This window comes from Carya illinoinensis, chromosome 15 (assembly GCF_018687715.1).
Source record: "Carya illinoinensis cultivar Pawnee chromosome 15, C.illinoinensisPawnee_v1, whole genome shotgun sequence".
Classification (NCBI taxonomy): domain Eukaryota; kingdom Viridiplantae; phylum Streptophyta; class Magnoliopsida; order Fagales; family Juglandaceae; genus Carya; species Carya illinoinensis.
Genome location: NC_056766.1, coordinates 24,055,011 through 24,073,644, shown reverse-complemented (window position 1 = coordinate 24,073,644; position 18,634 = coordinate 24,055,011). Strand labels below are relative to the sequence as shown.

The 18,634-nt window shown below is 42.3% G+C and overlaps 1 protein-coding gene across 3 annotated transcripts; it reads left to right on the top strand.

The window, feature by feature from the left end:
• The first annotated feature begins 7,070 nt into the window (after positions 1-7,070).
• On the top strand, positions 7,071-12,593 carry LOC122296440. Of its 3 annotated transcripts, XM_043106157.1 has the most exons (4): positions 7,071-7,334; positions 7,455-9,599; positions 11,937-12,133; positions 12,283-12,593. In XM_043106157.1, exons 1-4 carry the CDS (start codon positions 7,173-7,175, stop codon positions 12,401-12,403), a joined length of 2,625 nt encoding a protein of 874 aa, XP_042962091.1. In that variant the 5' UTR covers positions 7,071-7,172; the 3' UTR covers positions 12,404-12,593. The 3 variants fall into 3 exon arrangements, with proteins under 3 accessions (XP_042962091.1, XP_042962090.1, XP_042962089.1); XM_043106156.1 differs by having other exon boundaries at positions 7,071-9,599; positions 11,937-12,129; XM_043106155.1 differs by having other exon boundaries at positions 7,072-9,599.
• The last annotated feature ends 6,041 nt before the right edge of the window (positions 12,594-18,634 follow it).

Sequence of the window (18,634 nt, the reverse complement as noted above, 5' to 3'; positions counted from 1 at the left end):
GCAATTCAATAGATCAAACAATAATTGGCAAGAAAATTGCAAGTATCAAGAACAAGGAATAAACACTCGATCATAGAGATATTGAAAATAAAATAATTTGGAATTTAAATTGTGCTCAAACCTAGACTATATCAAAACTAGAAAAATAAAATTAGTTCATGAAAAATCTGAAATCAACTATGTTCTTATTGGAATACATCAAAAGAAAATTAAAAGAGAAGAAAATAAAACTCTTTTGCTTGAAATAGGTTGATGAAGTATTCAAAATTGTTAAAGATCTCCCTTTATTGAGACTTAGCTGCCGATTTCATTCTCTTATTTTTCTTTTTGAATTTGGCTCCTCTAATCCCTTTCTCCAGTGAAGCAAACTCACTAATACATACCGTTCTCAGGTGTATGAATCTTCTAGACATATTAGAGAGCCCAGTCTAACATACCGCACAAACTCCATGAAGAATTTATGCGAAGCCTTTGGGTAAGTTCAGGCTTACATGCATGCTACATGGCCTTTGTCGAGAGTTGTAAATGAACTCGACTTCACATGCCACACCATGCCCAAAGAGGGATAGGATCAACCTCGGTTTAAGTCCGTAAAGGATTTCAAGCCAAACATTACCAGACGACAAGCAGGTAAAGAGGTTGTTATACTCGGCGGGGTGTTGCCCAACATGTGGAATTGCTTTCATGGCATGAGAAGTTAACATCAAGTCTCAACAAGCAACCAACATATTACCTCCCACAAGGGTCATGCACAGATTATGAACAAGCAAAGCGGGAAGAAGCGACAAAAATTAAAGCCATAAATAAAAGAACATTTTATTCATCAATTGTCAGAATCCATATAAAGGGAAGGTTACAACATATCCACGAAGAAACCATGCAAAGAGAAAGAAGCCAAAAACAATCCACAAGCAAGGTCAAACTTGGCGGGTACCCTATGGTACCGTCGGTAGAAAAAGACGATATTGGCGGGGTCGTTGCAGGGTCACCATCCCAGAAGTACAAGGGAGCCGGAGGGCAATAAGCAAAAGGGCAAGAAATAGGCTCAGCCAACTCAAGCTCCCGAACCAGACAACTGTCAAGGACAACCAAAGAGGGAAACCAGCTCAATCAAGACCACCTCCACACAAGCTCAAGGCCCATATGGAAGAAGTAAATAGAGGTTGTACCTCTATGGCCACTGCCCAAATCAAGGACTATGAGGTAGCGAAGAGGTTGAGTTGAAAGAAGCCCTCCCCCTGAACTCAAGGCCCCTCTCTCTCCTTCCCTGGCTGGTGAGGAAGTGCTTGAACCAGGGTGAGCTCAGGACGTCAGAAATCCCCTTCGCAAGTGCGTCTCCAATGCTTCAGAGCTTCCCTAAGGATTCAAGATGACATGGCCGCACATCCTTTCGAAGCTCTCAAGGTACTAGTGGGACCAGGCCTCATCACAAAAGTAGAGGGCCTTTCCTAGATGCTCGCTAGACCGAGTGGCAACCTCTTGCACACGTGACAAGTCGCCCCGTAAATCCCAAATGTGTGACGCCCTCAAATCCCCACGCACGGACACGGGGAAATTGAGACGTCCGGATGGTGACAACCCGGGTCACCACCCTAACGACGGGTGTCAAGTGTGTGCAAAGGCAACATATGTGCACGAAGAAACACGCAGCGGATAACGAAAGTCATTTAACTAAGTACCAGAATTTTTCTTAACGTATTACAAGCTGTTCAAAACATACATAAAATATTACAAAACACCAACATAGCTTTAAACCAAAAACAAAGCATAACATCAGCAACCCGGCGGAGCCGCATCCTCGGGCTCAGCCTCCTCCTCCTCATCCTCAAAACCTGCACCAAAAGCTACGGAACCAAAAATGGTACCGCAGGTAAGTAAAACCCAAACACTACTAGATAAAAAGACATAGAACTCAAACAAAATGCATGAAGCATGCCCGATGCACAAAATCCCATAAAACATAATTTTCCACACACGCCAAAAATTCCATTTGGCCCAAAAACACATCTTTTCCAAAAACCACGCCAAAAGTCACATTTGGCCTCAATAACCGTCTCAAACCAAAAACCATTTTATCTGTATGCACCATGACCTCCCCTAGGGGTCATCCGCACACCCTGGCTCCAGTGCCACACTGCAGAGTACCACTACGCATGTGACACCTAACGAGCGATGCCCAGTTCCACACCCCGCGTGTTCGTAGCCAAGCATCCTCTAGCCCTCACCAGCGAAGAGCCACGGAGTCGGTGCGTAGGGCGATGCCCGGTTCCGCGCCCGGCGCGTTCGTAGCCAAGCAACCCCTAGCCCCCGCTCCCGTCGTCGCCCTGCGACAACCCAGGGGACATTACTCAGTTTATTCCGTTCCCGAGTGACCAGAGGAGCTCCACCGAGATAATACCTCATCCCGGCTTGGGGTCGTGATACACACGCACCCGTAAGTCCACTTACGCCAATAAACAGACTTTTCACAAATACACAAAAACACACGTGCATGCACCATGTAAATGCCATATCAATGCACCAAAATAAACAACCAACATATATCAATTAAACAAGCAACTCCGTCCTCCATCCATCCGACCCCCGAACTCCTCGGACTCAGTCCGGAATCAACCAACCAGCAGATAAAATAATTGAATGAGCAATATATTTTTAAATCTGAAAATAGGGTTTGGAAAATACTTACAACGCTATACGGTAATTTTAGAAAACACCCGGCGTTGTAAACGGCGGTGAAAAAGCAACGTTACAGTGAAAAATCACTATGGCCATAGGTTGTGAAATACCCACTTTTGAACGGGGACAAACCAGGGCTTGGGATTGATAGGGAATGGTCTAGGGATGATTGTGAAGCTATTGGAAGTGGTGGTTGGCCGTGGGTGGCGGCAGAAACGTCGGAGAGAGGCCGAATTTCCCAAAAAGGAAAGCCAGCTCGTGGGAGCTATTCCGGTAGTCGTTGGAGGCCGAAAATAGGTGGGTTAGGACGGCAAGGGACTGGTGATGAAGTGGTGAAGAAATGGTGGCCGGAGGTGGAGCGACGGCGGCGAATCGGAGCAAAATCTGTGGGTGCTTCAAGGGTGATTTCCGGCCAAACGGCTGGCCGAATGGGGGTGGGATTTGGTGGTGAGGTGCGCCGGAGGGAGGGGAGTCGAACGGTGGAGGCGGTGAGCCGCACGGTGGCCGGACGGCGGTGGGTCGGGGGGTTGGGCTGTCGCACGGCGTGGGTGAGGAGAGAGAGAGGGTTGACGGACGCAGGGAGAAGGAAAGAAAAGGAAGAAGAAAAGAAAAAAAAAAGAAAAAGAAAGAAAGAAAAAAGAAAAAAAAAAGAAAAGAGAAAAAGGAAAAAGAAAAAGGAAAAAGGGAAAGGAGGTGTAGGGAAAGAAGATGAGGTCTAGTCCTCATTCCGGGAAAACAACACTAAACAGCCGCAACGAGATTAAAAACCATAAACGACTAAAAGAAATAAAACACATCATCAAATAAATTAAAAACTAATTTTAAAACGCAATAAATTAAAATAAATAAACTAATATATTAATTAAAATAAAAACAACCATGTCAGTGAAAATACACACGAAAGCGAGTCATCACAAGATGACCATGTCCTGGGCAGCTATCCTCTTCTAAGCTGCTCCCAACTCGGCCAGCACCTCTTCTTCACATATTCTGGACATGAACAGCAATACTCCTCGATCTTTCACGATGGCCGACAAGGTCAAGCACTTCTCCTCCAACATTTTGACCCTCTGGGCATCAAAATCTCTAAGGCCCCTCAACCCTTCGTTCTCTGCCTGGAGTAAGTGCTGCGACTCCTGAAGCTTGCTCAGTGACTCTTGGGCTTTCATGGCCCACTCTCTAGCAATAACCAGCTTTGCCTCCAAACAGCTTCTCTCCTCCCTCTCTCTACTGGCGTAGTGGATCGTCATCATCACCTTGGACCGAAGGCCCTAGTTCTCCCTCTCAACTACCTCTCAGCCCCTCACTATATCTTCGGCCAACCTTTCGACCCCCTGTAGATTCCTAAGTTAGAAGAGAAGACTAACAAAGAAGAAAAATGAAGAAAGTAGAAAGAGAGCATAAAGCAAAAGAAAACCTCAGATAAAAGCTTCCACAACAACTTGGACTCCTGCTCTAGAGCCTCCTCCCTCCAAGTTCTACCCTCAAGCTGGGGAGAGGCCGGAACAGCTTCATCTGTGGGTTCCAAAAAGTGCAGGTTTACCCCACCTCCTGCAGAGTCGCCCGAGACCACCTCACATGGTTTATGGCTGGAAGAAGCAGGAGCACCTTCAGTTGCCAGTAGGGGGGCAAACGTGAGAGATGGCAACCCTTCCTCACCCCCAAGGGTACAACGGCTTCCCTCCTTGGAATCCCCACTGCCACCATGGCCTTCCCTAGGCTTGGCTGGGTAGGAGTGGGAGGTTCAACCACTGCGACCTTTCTAGGACTCGGCAGGGTAGGGACAATGTGCTCAACCACCAACTGGTTATCTTCAACAGCGCCGACGTTTGTATCCATCGGTGACCTGTCTGTAGCAGCAATAGATGAAACGTCTACCTACAGTGACTCCATTGTGAGGTGATCGTCGGACAAAAGTCCCCTCTTCGGCAGACTCCAAGTCCACCACAAGATGGCTCGAGACCTCCTTGGACTCAAAAGCCTTGGCCAAGGATCAAGCGGTAGATGCCGAAGAATGAGACATCTTCATATTCAGCTCTGGGGGTGTTCTACCAACCAGGTTTAACGAGGTGCCATGTCCAAAAGAGCTCCCCATAAGTGCATGTTGACCAAATTCGCCCTTCAAGAAGCATCTCGCAATCCTGCAAGAACACCTGTACCCCTTGGGCCAGGCTCCACAACTAGGGCCATAGGAGAAAGGGGCGTGTTGGACGTACCCAGATTCGCAGACTCTCCTTCCCTATGATGCCGGATCAGCATCACAGAAGATGAAGAAGGAGCAAAGGGTCATGGAGACGCCCCAAAGCCAAGACACCCGGCGCTAACGGTCCTAGGGGCCAGGGCCTTCTGGAACGACAGGTCATCCCCACTAGGCTCCGAGCGGGCTCTCTTCCCCTTACTTTCAAAAGGAAGGTCCAAGGCTCGTTTCCTTGAAGGATCGGGCGACAAGCGAATGATTATACTGTGGGCGGAAGGGACAACATGGCCTATTGGGGGGAGGAAAGCAACAAGATTATCCTCCCCAAGGAAAACCTCTGAGTGAACGAAGAGAGGGTGTTGGTTACCCAATCCTGGATTGCAATGTAGCGCAACTCGTCAGGTGTGGCTATTGGGCGCACAGCCCTGTCGCTCGACACAACTCCCCAGGAAGCCTTGATCATGAACTCAACAAGGCCGACCTGACCTACCGGAAACTCCCATCCACAGCTAGACACGAAGAAGAACTTGCCAGTTCAGTCAGGCACCTTGCGATATCTCAGCTCCGGTACAATCAGGGCGTGCATTCCCTTGAAACTACAGATATCCGAAGCGCCCCTCTTCACATTGTGAGTCAAGAGAAACTCATGATAGGTGAGATCGGCGTGTTTAGGGTCAGACTTCAACAAAGCCCGTCGCCACAAAATGCAATAGCATATCAAGATCCGCCAAGCATTCGGGTGAAGCTAAGCTAAGCTAAGCTGAAGCCAACCCAAGGCAGTACAGGACGTCACGAATAGGATGAGGAAAAGGTATTCTCAACCTGCAAGAAAGCATGTCAGGGAAGAGGGTGACATGCATCGTCGAGCCATTAGCACTCATGGCCCTCTCACTGGGCACCAGGACTTCAAGAACCACACCATATTTGAGATACGATAAGTCAGAGCCAGCGATTGAAGGAAGTCAGAAGAAGCCTCAGAATGCCAAAAGCGACCTGTGTAGCCTGGCTCTGACAAGCCAGCCTCAAGACAACGCTCAGAACTCGTAGGTTCAGTAGATTTTCGATGGCCATTTGGTAAGTAAGAATTTGGCGGAGAGAGAAGAGCGGGAAGGAATAAGGACAGAGTGAAAGGAATGAGAGTATGACAGAAACTATCAGTTCTCGACACACTATGAATACAAAGGGAGAAAGGATTTAAAGCGCCGCACGCACGCAGCCACAAAGAGAAGAGGACATCTGACAATCATCATTATGGAAAAGACAGAACGACCACCATCGGATATCAGGATTAAGTCCCCGAGAATAGCAATGAAAGAACCAAGATCGGACACGTGGAGCCACCAACCCACCAGTATTTTCACTTAGCGGCAATGAAGGAGTGACAGGTGGCAATATTGAGCATAAGCAAAAGAAATTCCCATCGGTCTAGCCCAGTAAGAATTGACAAGGTAACTATTGGGGGAATTTTTCCCAAGGCCCCAAGCCCATGGGAGCTGGCCCAAACTGGGCATAAAGATGATTTCCTAGAGGGCCTGAGAAACCTAGCCCAAGCCCGTTGGGTCTCTCAGCAACCCGAATGGGACCCACGACCCACTGAGGTTGGGCATGCCTATCCGAGTTAGGATTAGACATTACACAGAGTGCGAGAAGCCAAACTAAAGGATAGGGAAGGAAGTAAGCCAAGGAAAAATGACATGACTCCAAAATATTACGGGGAGATCACGCCACATTAAATAGGTTCACCAGACAATCATGTTGCATTAATGATTGGTCTCAAAGGCCTATGCCGCATTAAAGACGGCGTGGCGGAGGAAGCTCCAGGAGGATTTTCCTTCCCCCCAGGTCACAGGGCATGGCCTTCTGACCTTGGGGGCTCGGTATATAAGGTCATCAGGTTAAAGGATTGGCTTCTCTCTCTAACCCTACTAAGCATCCTTACTCACTAAATCATCTACTTTCCAAAAACACTGAAAGATTATTGCTAACTTAGGCATAAGAGGTTCCCGGGCCATCTCAAGACCTCCCATTCCTACTCTCTCTTTGTTATCACAAGTCTAATAAACCGAAGATCTGGATTACTGAAAACCCAGCTCCAGAGCGTACGAAACACACTATCAGTAATAATAAATAATAGTATAAAATAATAAAAAATAAATAATAAAATAATATGCTGAAAATACTCAAGCACCCAAACTAGTCTCTTTTCGAAAATGGTTCAGGGTGCAAAAGCAAAAGGGACGATAGACGGAGCATATAAAATAGAAAGAGTCAGATTAAACAAGTCGAAACAAGGCAAATTATGGCGGAAACAGAAGAAGAGGCGTCGTTTTGGAGGGAGAGCTCGCCAGGCGGAGACGGAGCGAGCATGAGTCTGGGCATGAAGAAACGGAAGAGGAAGAGTTTGAAGAGGGAAAAGCAGGCATTTCTTCATCCAACTACGACGAAAGAAACCCCAAATGCAGTAAGTTCTTTCATACTCTCTGGCTCGGCTTCGACTGCCATGCCCCTTCAATCACATACACACAACCCCAATCTCAATCTCACCCATGATTATGGTATTTCTTCCCATGCCCATTACCAGCAACATCCTCAAATCGAAGCTTCCTCACATGGTGATTATTTCGATAACCCTCATGTTAATCTATCTAGTGATTGCTACAATTATACCAAAGATAATCATATGGAAGAGAACAATATGAAGAAGAAGAGGAAGAGGAAAACGAAGAGTAAAACTAGTTCTAGTAAGAAGGATGTAGAAGAAGTAGAGGAGTCGAGGTATCATCTCTTCCAAGAGGAACTGTCATATGATCCTCCAACTAACGAAAATGTGCGAAATGAGACTGAAGAAGAAAGTAATAGCAAGAATAGCAGAAATGGATGCGCCAATAGATGGGTCGGCATTGACCTACAATCTCCGATTAACCCACTATGCAAGGATATTGATTTATCAAGTGACGGCAACATATTTACATCGAGTACTGGAGATTCAGTTGTAACAGAGTATTTTAGAGATGGTAACCGGCTGAAGCACGTGAGAAAGAAGACGAAGAATAAGAACAATAGGGGGGAAAGGGATGATAAAACTAGCAGCAAGCTTATCAAGTCAGAGGAGATTCCACTGAGTTTGCAGAAATTTGAGGATGTCCTTTCGCGATATATTTACAAGGGTAATGGAGGTACTAACAGCTTAAAGAAAGGCCATCACAATGATGAGGAGGAGAAGAAATCTTCCAAGGAACCCACTTCCCAATGTAAGATGACCAAAGATTCCTCCATTCTAGCTATCGAACGTGGCAGGAAATTAGCTGGGCAGGTTGACAGTGATGCTGTTGTAGTGCCAACAATTTACACAAACTTGAAAGAAGAAGTGCAGCGAACTGGGCCAGGAATTGGTGAGGCTGTTTGTTACAAGCGAAGGGGAGTTAAAGGAAAACAGCAAACAATTGCTCACCTTGAAGTTCAAAATGCCTCCCCATATTTCCAGAGGTCATCAGGACAACAAGTGTTGACAAATGATGGAAATACTACAAAAATGAAATCAACAGGACCTCGTTCAAAAACTTCTGCTGCTTGTGCGAAGGTCTCCCGCTTCTTCCTAAAGATGCCCCAAAAAGAGGAAGGTAGTGATTTGGTTTGCGATAGGCAGAAAAAAGAATCAAGTCACCAAAATGGGCTAGGAATTGGGGATATTGTTCATGGCAAACGAAGGAGAGTAATCGGAAAACAGCAAACAATTGCTCACACTGAAGCTCGAAAGGCCTCCCCATGTTTCCAGAAGTCAACTGGACAACAAATGTTGAGAAATGATGGTAATGGTACACAAATGAAATCAACAGGACCTCATTCAAAAACTTCTGAATTTTCAGCGAATGTCTCCCGTTTCTTCCAAAAGATGCCCGAAAAAGAGGAAGGTAGTGATTTGGTTTGCAGTAGGCAGAAAAAAGAATCGAGTAGCCAAATAAAGAGCGGGATTCATCCATCTGATGGAAAGCAGATTTTGACGCTTGAGGATGTCCTTTCACAATATATTTACAAGAGTAATGGCATATCCAAGAAAGTAAAGAATGGCCAGCACAAAGGTGAGGAGGAAAAGAAATATAGTGAGGAGCCCACGTCTTCATCTAATATGACTAATCCCCCCTCCATTATAGATATTGATGGTGGTAGGAACTCAGCTGAGCATGTTGATGGTGAAGCTGTTGTAGCACCAAGAATTTACACAAACTTGAAAGAAGAAGAAATGCAGCAAAATGGGCCAGGAATTGAAAAGGTTGATAGTTGCAAGCAAAGGAGAAGAAAGGAAAAACAGCAAATAATTGCTCACACTGAAGTTCAAAAGCTCTCCCCGTACTTACAGAGTTCAACAGGACAACAAGTGCTGAGAAATGGCAGTAATGATACACAAATCAAAACAAGAAGACCATGTGCAAAAACTTCTGCTACTGCAGTTAAGGTCACTTCCCGCTACTTTCAAAAGATGCCGGAAGAAGAAGAAAATGCAGATGGCATTTTGTTGGGAGGTAAAAAGGCGCGTAAACAAAGTGTGAGAGGTAAAACAGTTCTATCTACTTTACAGAAAAGATTTGATGCTTACCGAAGAAAAAGTCCAGATAACATGTGGAAGCCTCCACGCTCCAGATATGGTCTTCTCCAAGAGGATCATGCTGATGACCCTTGGAAGGTATTGGTGATATGCATGCTCCTAAATCGGACAACTGGTTCGCAGGTATATTCGTGTTGCTTTATCCTTGTTATTAATCAATTGTTCACTCATTATCAGTTTTTGTAACCTCATCGCTATGAATCTATTTTACTCTCTGAAGCAATAGTTTGACTAGATAGAAGTTTTGCATTTATGGCATTAAAATTTATTAGATATTCAAAATGCCTAAGTTTTAGCTTTGCTTGGCTCTTTTCTAGCATAATAAATCCAAGGCTGGTACCAATCTTGGAATGGGAAGTTTGGATGCGTGTGCAACTTTTTATGTATTGATGAGTATAACACCCCGATTTAGTATAAGTGGACAATGAATAAGATCCTACTGTACTTGGGAGTGAGAAGTGTGTGACTTACGTTGTGCCACCTATGAGGGATTGGCCTGATGAGAATGTCGTGTATTTGGTATGAGAGTAGTCAATGAGATCCCATATTTACTTTGCTGGAGAATTTCTCACTATTACAATATTTGTAATGATTACAAGAGATTTCAGTTGTTGCATTAACTACTTTTGGACTATTAGCCTACATATGCTGGGTTATTTTTGGGTCTTTACAATAGCCATTTTAAGGAACTAATATGCTTATTTCTTCCACTGCTCTATTGCCTTTATTACAATGGTTATGTAACACCCTAATGGAAGGCCCAAGTCACATGGCCTATACTCCAAAAGGACTAGTTAATGGCATGATTGGAAGCCTATTGGAACATTATAAAGAGCAAAAATTTCTCCTTTCCAAACAACGTGAAATCCCATACACCACCTACATTTATCCTTATCATGTGGGGTATTGCAATCTCCTCCCCTTAAATTCCCAACATCCTTGTCGGGTCCATCCATCAAAGGTGGCACAATTCAAGTCTCACATTTCTGGTTAGGATAAGCTCGGATACCATTTGTAACAACTCAATGGAAGGCCAAGCCACATGGTCTATTTCCAAAAGGACTAATTAATAGTACAATTGGAACTCTATTGGAACATTATAAAGGGCAAGAACTTATTCTTTACAAGTAATGTGAGATCTCATACACCACCTATCATTATCACTTATCAGAATAGGGTATCACAATCTCTTCCCTTATATTCCCAACATCCTCATCAGGCCAATTCATTATTTATTTATTTTTAAAAGTGGCTTGGTAATTCGACTGCACAATCCTAGACTTCTAGGCATAAACTTTGTTGTGCATTTTACAATACATTAATTTTGTTGCCAAATTATCAAGCAATCTCCTATGCTTTTGCTGGTTATCAATATGTTCCCTCAGTTTCCAATTTTGTTCATTAACTCACTGTGCTTCTCCCAGTTTTCAATCAGCTCCTGTGCCTATTTCCTTAACTTTACAAACAGAAATTATCAAAATCTATGCTCCCTGAAAATGGAAAAAATGCATAAAAATAAACTGAAAAGGAAGGAAGAAGGAAAGGAAAGAAGGAAGTGGGCAGTAGAAGAAGACAAGGATGGGTAAAGCACACTTTTTCATGATCTCACCCCATTCTTAAACATACCACCAAATTATAACTCATTACAATTGATCCCTTAAATCTATGTTTTTATTCTGGGTTGCCTTGTCCTTAAAATTTAGTTCTTTATCTTGGATGGAAAAAAAGTGTATAATGATTAAAACACCTTAAATATGAAAATAGAAAACCAAAACTAAAATTGAAACTTAAGGGTTTTAGTCATTCCATATGTTTTTGTTAACCAAATATGAAGAAAAGAAAAATAAGTGGCCAAAGAATAAGACGTGCAAAAAACTCAACTGAAAAAGGGAAACTAGATGCCGAATATGCCCAAGTGGTGTCAAAGAAGATGTCGGCACTGATGGATGTGTCAACGCCAAGGCTGAGCTCAAACAAACCGAGCCATGAGGTTAGGTGTGCCACCCATGGTTTCAATTAAAACCTTCACAAAATCATCAAACAAAAGCTCATTACTTGCTGAAAACAAACTCCCTCAAAGGATGATCAGTCACATGTTTTGCTTTGATGCTGGGTTTGGTTCCATGGATCCTTAGTCTAGTTCTCAGTTGTAATTTGGGAAATTAACCTAGACCGTTTGAATTTGATTTGATCTAATCATACGAAACCAATACACATTTGAATTCGATTTGATCTAATCATACGGAACTAATGTGTATTGGTTAAGCATCTTGAAGTTTCGAGGCCCTGAATTTACACACCTGTCCAAAGCTATAGATCAATGGTGGTTATTAAGATGCATCTTTACATCTTCATGTGTATGGATCCTTATGGACTTCAATCTCTGGCATATATTCCTAGTTGTTAGTAGCTATCATGGTTCTCACTGAATTGCTTGGATGCATATATTTCTCACTACAGGCTGGAAAGATTCTATCAGATCTCTTTACACTTTGTCCTGATGCAAAGACAGCTACTGAAGTCCCTGCAAAGGAGATAGAAAAGATTATACAACCTCTAGGTCTACAAAAAAAGAGGACAGAGATGATACAGCGCTTCTCTCAGGACTACATGGGAGATACCTGGAAATACGTGACGGATCTGTATGGTGTTGGCAAGTAAATTGACTAATCTTTCCCCTTCTTTTATATTGGTTAAGAATTCTTTCTTCTCTCTCCTACTTCTTCTCCCTTGCCCCAAAGAAAAAATAAAAGAAAAAGGTGGTGGATATATCTCAATGGAAACTGAATTACTGTCTTTTGGCCAGATATGCAGCTGATGCGTATGCAATATTTTGTACTGGCAAGTGGGACCGGGTGAGACCTACTGATTACATGCTAAATTATTACTGGGAATATCTCTTCAGTATTAGAGATACATTATTATGATTCTCTCTCTATCTCTTCCATATATTTTTTGTGAGAGAGCTGAGTGCGAGAGAAGACCTATCTCATAGTTGATGAACTTTTTATGTAAGACCAACTACCATGCTTTACAGGTTCTGCTTTTGTATAGCCATGAATTTTGGGAAACCTTATTTATGTTAGCAGAAGGCATCTCTACATCTTTGCTATTGCACTTCTTTAGATGCATTTTTTGGAATCATTTTGAATTTTCTTGGTAGTTATTGTTCTTTTTTTTTTTTTTTTCACTGCTCCAATTCACGGGGTTTGCAAACGTGCAAAATAGAAAAATATCTGATTTGGCTTCATCCTTGGGAAAATGGGTATGGTGATGCTCGGAGCCTAGACCCTTCAATATGAGCAGTCTCCAATTGTACCGTCACAATCTCATTATGTTTCTTGAAAGGAAACACCTTTGAACCGGATATGGTGTAAAGGTGGCCTTGACAACATCCAATGAGAAATTGGCACCTCATGTTCTATAATTTTTAGGGTAAGTTACTCAGAATTGGAATCCAAATTTAAAACAAACCGGCTTATTAATTTCATCTTTACCTTCAACTGGGTTTTATCCCTCACAGAGAAGATCCAAATTTTGTAGTGGAGTGTACATGAGGTAAGATTTGAACTCATCTATTTTTCCAACTGAGCTTTCCCAAGTTTTGAGCTTTCTTCACCCATTACTCTCTCACTAGCCATTGCAACAACAAGGTGGCATTGTCATCCCCGCCTCGTCTTTGCCAACTGTTGCAAATTCATAGTTCGTTTGCCAAACAGTCGGGGAAATTTTGTTCTATATTCATTTTATTTTAATTTTTTTTTTTATAGTAAACACATATTTCGTTACTGTCATTAACATTACAAATGCAAATCAGTCCACAGGACTTGTAGAATACAGCAGGGTATTGAGTCCCACCATACATTTATAGTATCAATATTTCTAGTAAATCTTGCTTGTTTGTGTGCAGCTTCATTGGCTTCTCTATTGATGTGAGCAATTGAACAAGTTTGTATTCTCTCCATAAGCTGCTGAATGTCTGGAATAGAGTTAAAACTTGCAGGGTTTGTAATCTCTTGGACAAGAAGAAGAGAATCACTTTCAATACATCAATACATAAGGCCTCAAGTCCTAGAGGAATGCAGAATTGCAAACCTCTCAGGATTGCCATGAGTTCATTCTCCATCGATTCCATTACAACCTGTTCTTTGTTGCTTACTGACATCAACACTTTCCCCTCACAATCTCTTAGGATTAATCACACCCCTGCACTGTTTTCTTCATGAAAAGTTGCCCTATCCACATTGAGTTTAACTGTACCCTGAGGAGGTAGCTACCGTTGAGTCATCTTTTTTAAACAGCACTGATTGAAGGTCTTCACTACTTTGAAAGACTTATGCATTGAGAGAGCATAATTGATCACTTCATCTATAATCCTCTGGTTGCCTTCAAAAGCCATTGATTCCTTCTATACCAGTAGGCCCAAGCAATAATGAAATTATCTCGAGTTCATCCTTGCTGCAGTTGTCTTGCACTTGAAATACCACATCCAGGAACTCTAAAGTTAATCTTGTGTTCTGAGTTGAGGAGATTGCTTCTGCCACATGTAAAGTATTTTCTATACCTGAAGAACAAATCTGACATGTCTCTTCTTCAACTACTCTTCTTCGTTTCAGGTTTGATTTTGTAGGAAGTCCCTCTTTACATGCCCTCCAAGCAAACAATTTTACTTTATGGGGTATCTTCAATCTCCAAATTCCTTTCCAAAGCTATTTCTGCTTGTTGTTTGTGGAACTCTCCCCCTTTTCTTGTTGCCCTCAAGCTTCTGAACAATTTATAAGCACTTCTCACATTGAAACACCCATTCTCTCTATTTCCCAGATCAAATTATCCTCATGGTTCACTAAGCTAATTAAAATCTTCAAAACTTCATCAGCAACTACAAGTGGCAGAATCCTCCTCACTTTTTGCACATCCCACCATCCACTGTTTTGATCAAATAGACTCTCGACCTTAGCCTCATCCTCTCTAGTCATGCCACCTCCATCTGTCTAAGGTCTCTAAACCCAGGGATTCAGTTATCATTCTATATACTTATATCTCTCTCATTTTCAACTCCCTGTCTGCAACCTTGAAACAATTTATCCTTGGCTGACCAGATTCCCTCCACCCAGGGATGGAAACTAGTTTGAGGGAAATATCTAGCTTTAAAAATCTTCTGAAATAAACTGCCCTCATTCTACGTTAATCTCCACCCTTGTTTAGCTAGTAAAGCATTATTAAAAGTTCTTAAGTCTTTAAAACCCAGCCCACATTCACCTTTAGGAGCACACATCCTCTTCCAGCTCACCCAATGGATTCTCTTTTCTTCCTTTTTCTAGCCCCACTAGAATCTTGCTATCATTTTTCCAAGTTCAATGCAAAGAAAGTTAGGCAATTTAAAGCAACTCATAGCATAAATGGAGATACTTTCGCAACAGCCTTGATTAAAATTTCTTTTCCACCTTGAGATAAGAGCTTCTCCTTCCAATTCTGCAACTTTTGCCATATTTTGTGCTTGATATCTGAAAAAGCTCGATTCTTATCTTTCTCAACCATAGGTGGGAGGCCTAAATATTTATCATAATTTTGGAATTCTTGAATGCCCCAAAACAATAGCAACTCCTGTTGCTTTCCTGCTGACACATTCTTGCTAAAAACCATTGAAGTTTTTTCTCTATATATTTTTTGGCCTAAAGCACTCTCATATACTGCCAAGTGCCAATATCCTTTTTACTTCCAGATTCTCTTGAATTGGAGCTCCTCTGCAGACTTTTATCACACTGATTTGTTTGCTCAGACCAGCTTGGTTCAAAAGAGTGATAAGGCCTTCAGTTCCCAACAAGAACAAGTAGGGAAAAAGAGGGTCACCCTGTCTTATCCCTCGAGAAGGGAGTATGAGACCTATTGGTTCACCATTGATCAGAATAGAAAAAGTGACAGGCTTACAAAACATTATCAGCTCTATCCACTTCTTTGCAAAGCCTATTTGCTGCATCACTACTTCCAAGTAGTGTCATTCCAACCTATCATAGGCTTTATTCATGTCCAATTTAAGAGACATGAAGCCCTTCTTACCATACCTTTTGCCATGCCTAGTAAGGTGATTGATCTGCTGGCATGTTGGAGAGGTGTTCGGGGAAAGGGGCAGATTGCAAACATTTGAAAAATGGTGCTACTTTGTCTAATGTGGTGCATCTGGAACAAAAGGAATAGTCGCTGCTTTGAGGATAAGGAGCGTTCACCGGAAGGGCTTAGGGATTTCTTCTATCACACTCTAGTTTTATGGGCATCCTCTATTGTACTTAATGGCACTACCTTTACTGAACTTCACGCTGCCCTTCGCAGCACTTAGTTTGTAGCTAGGCTCTTTGTATACCCCCTGTGTACTTGGGTCTTGCCCTATTTATGTTTAATAAATATCTTTTTACTTATCAAAAAAAAAAAAAAAATGAGTCATTTCATAAGCCACTAAGATATTATCAGAAATGACTCTACTAGATACAAAAGCATTTTGAGAATTTGAAATAACCTAAGGTAAAACCACTTTCAGCATATTAGATAGGACTTTTGAAATCAACTTGTAAATAACATTATAGAGGCTAATGGGTCTATATTCTGTCACTTTCTCAGGTCTTTTTGTTTTATGAAATTATGATTGATGAGGAAGTGAAGTGACCATCATTAAGTGCAAAACAACCTTTGTAACTGAGCTCCCTAAATTATGCCAATATTTTTTTATAAAAAATAGGGGCCATACCATCGGGACCAAGGGCCTTGGTTAGGTTCATTTGATGTAGTGTAGCTTCCACCTCAGCCTCAGTGAATCTTTTGGTAAGTTCCTCATTCATAGCTTTAGTTACCCTACCTCTTAGAGCTGTTAAGAACTATAAATTTCTACTTTGAGTATTTGAATTGAACATATCCTCATAATAATGCATAATCAGCTCATCTCTCTCATCTCATTCTTTACACACACTTGTCCCATCTTTCATCTTTCAATATAGCAATTTGATTCTTTTTTGTGTAGCTTTACCATGGAAGAACTTGGTGTTTTGGTCCCCAGCCTTTAACCAGAGAGCCTTTGATCTGTCTCCATAGAATTTCCTCCCTTTGAAGCCACATTGTAACTCATCTTGAGCCTTTTGCAACGCCTCCTTGTTGAAAGAGATTGTACGAGCAGCTTGAACTTCAGCCAGTTAAGCTCTTGCTTGTTGGATTTTTTTATGCACTAGACCAAAACTATGCTTATTCCATTTTGAGAGGCTTTCACTGCACCCAGAGATTTTCTGCAAAACATCACCTATGTGTCCTTGTCCAGAGTAAATATGCCAAGCCTGTTCAATTACCTTCCCACATTCTTCAGTTTCCACCCACATTGCTTCGAATCTAAAGGGTTTTGGACCCTTTATTCTTGAAAACTTCCTTCTGTCTGTAGGATAATTGGTGCATGGTCTGAATGTGCTGCTAAACCATGTATCACCTTAGCATAAGGAAAGGCACTACACCATACATGATTTGCTAGAAATCTATCTAGCCTTTCACAAAGATTATGCTCCCCTTCTCTATTATTTCACCAAGTGAAATTAGCTCCTTCATAACCCAGGTCAAGCAAAACACAGTCATCAATCACTTGTCTAAAACCCTACATCTGTTGCTCAGATCTATCTTTCCCTCCCCTCTTCTCAACTCTTCTAGTGATCTCATTAAAATCACCAAAAACTAGCTAGCCATCCCATTATTAAGAAGCCTGAGTAGCTCCCAAGTTTATGCTCTTCTACTTGTCTTTGGATGTCCATAGAGTCCTGTAAGTTGCCATTGTTGTCCTCCTCTACTATCATCATGCACCAAGGCATCAATATGGTTCTTTGAGAAGCTACAGATTATTAAGTTCACCCCATGACTTCACAGCAAACAAAGTCCTACACTTCTCCCCTCACAGTCCACTGTCAAACAATTTTCAAAACCAATTCAAAACTTAATCCTCTCCATTTGTCTACCAACTAATTTTGTCTCCTGTAGAAAAATAACATCGAGAACTTCCTTCTTGACCAAGTCACGAAGGGCAGGAATTCCACATTGGTTTCCCAAGCCCACGTGAATTCCAACTTAATAGTTTCATGGCTTCCTGTGGGGCTGAGTTTCACCAATATCTCATTGTTTTTGTTATCCTCAATTGCAATCACCTTTCTTTGTTTAGATTTAGGATTTTGATCATCACCATTGTCCTCCTCCATCAACCCCTTTCTCTTCCGGGAACTACTCAAGTTTTGTTTTGTATTCCCCTTCCCAGTTACCTTCCTTTGCCTTTACCACTTCCTCCCAGTTGGCAGTTCTTGATTCTCTCTAGGCTTGACTAAGACTTCGCCATCGTGGACTACCTCTTTACCTTTCTGTTGGGCCTCAGTGGGAACATTACTATTAGCTTCAAAGGGTCCATCTCCTTTCATAACCATTATTTCCATTAATAGCTGTTGGCCATTGGTCTTTTCTTTCAACTGCTGTTGACTCGAGACCTCTTCACCTTGATTTGGCATGCCTGCATCTTTAGTAACGTCCTCCCTCAGCTCCGTTGATCCATCAGTAAATTCCTATTTTTTAGCTTCTGTAATCTATGTCTCAGCTCCCCTAAAGTCACCTCCATTAGTGGTATTAATCCCATGATTCATGCTGCCAGCATTACTCCTCATAACTCTCGGATCAGAAACAACCACATTTTCTGCCATATTTCCCGCACCTTCCTTAGCATGATGGAATGGTCGTGGTACCAGAGGATCTCAATCATGCACCACCTGCTTAGTCACAGTGGGGATAGGTATTACCTGAGAAACCACTAGTTCTCATTCATGGACCAAAAGAGAAGCTGTCATCTATGAACATACCTTGATTATGCTGCCAACTACTTCAATCTTTTATGGTTGTCTCATCCTGCCACATACATAACAGAAATTGGGTAGCCTTTCGTAGACGAATTTGATCCAACATTCTCCATGAGAGCCCATATTTATACGTTTGTCCTGCATCAGAGGTTTTGTAACATCCAAACTAACTCGTACCCTGATGAACTCCCCCCATGCAACCTCATCCTTCTCCAGGTCAACATCCTCCACTGTGCCAATACTACTTTCAATCATTCTTACCACCTTGTCATACTACCTTTTCATTCATAGCAAGCAATG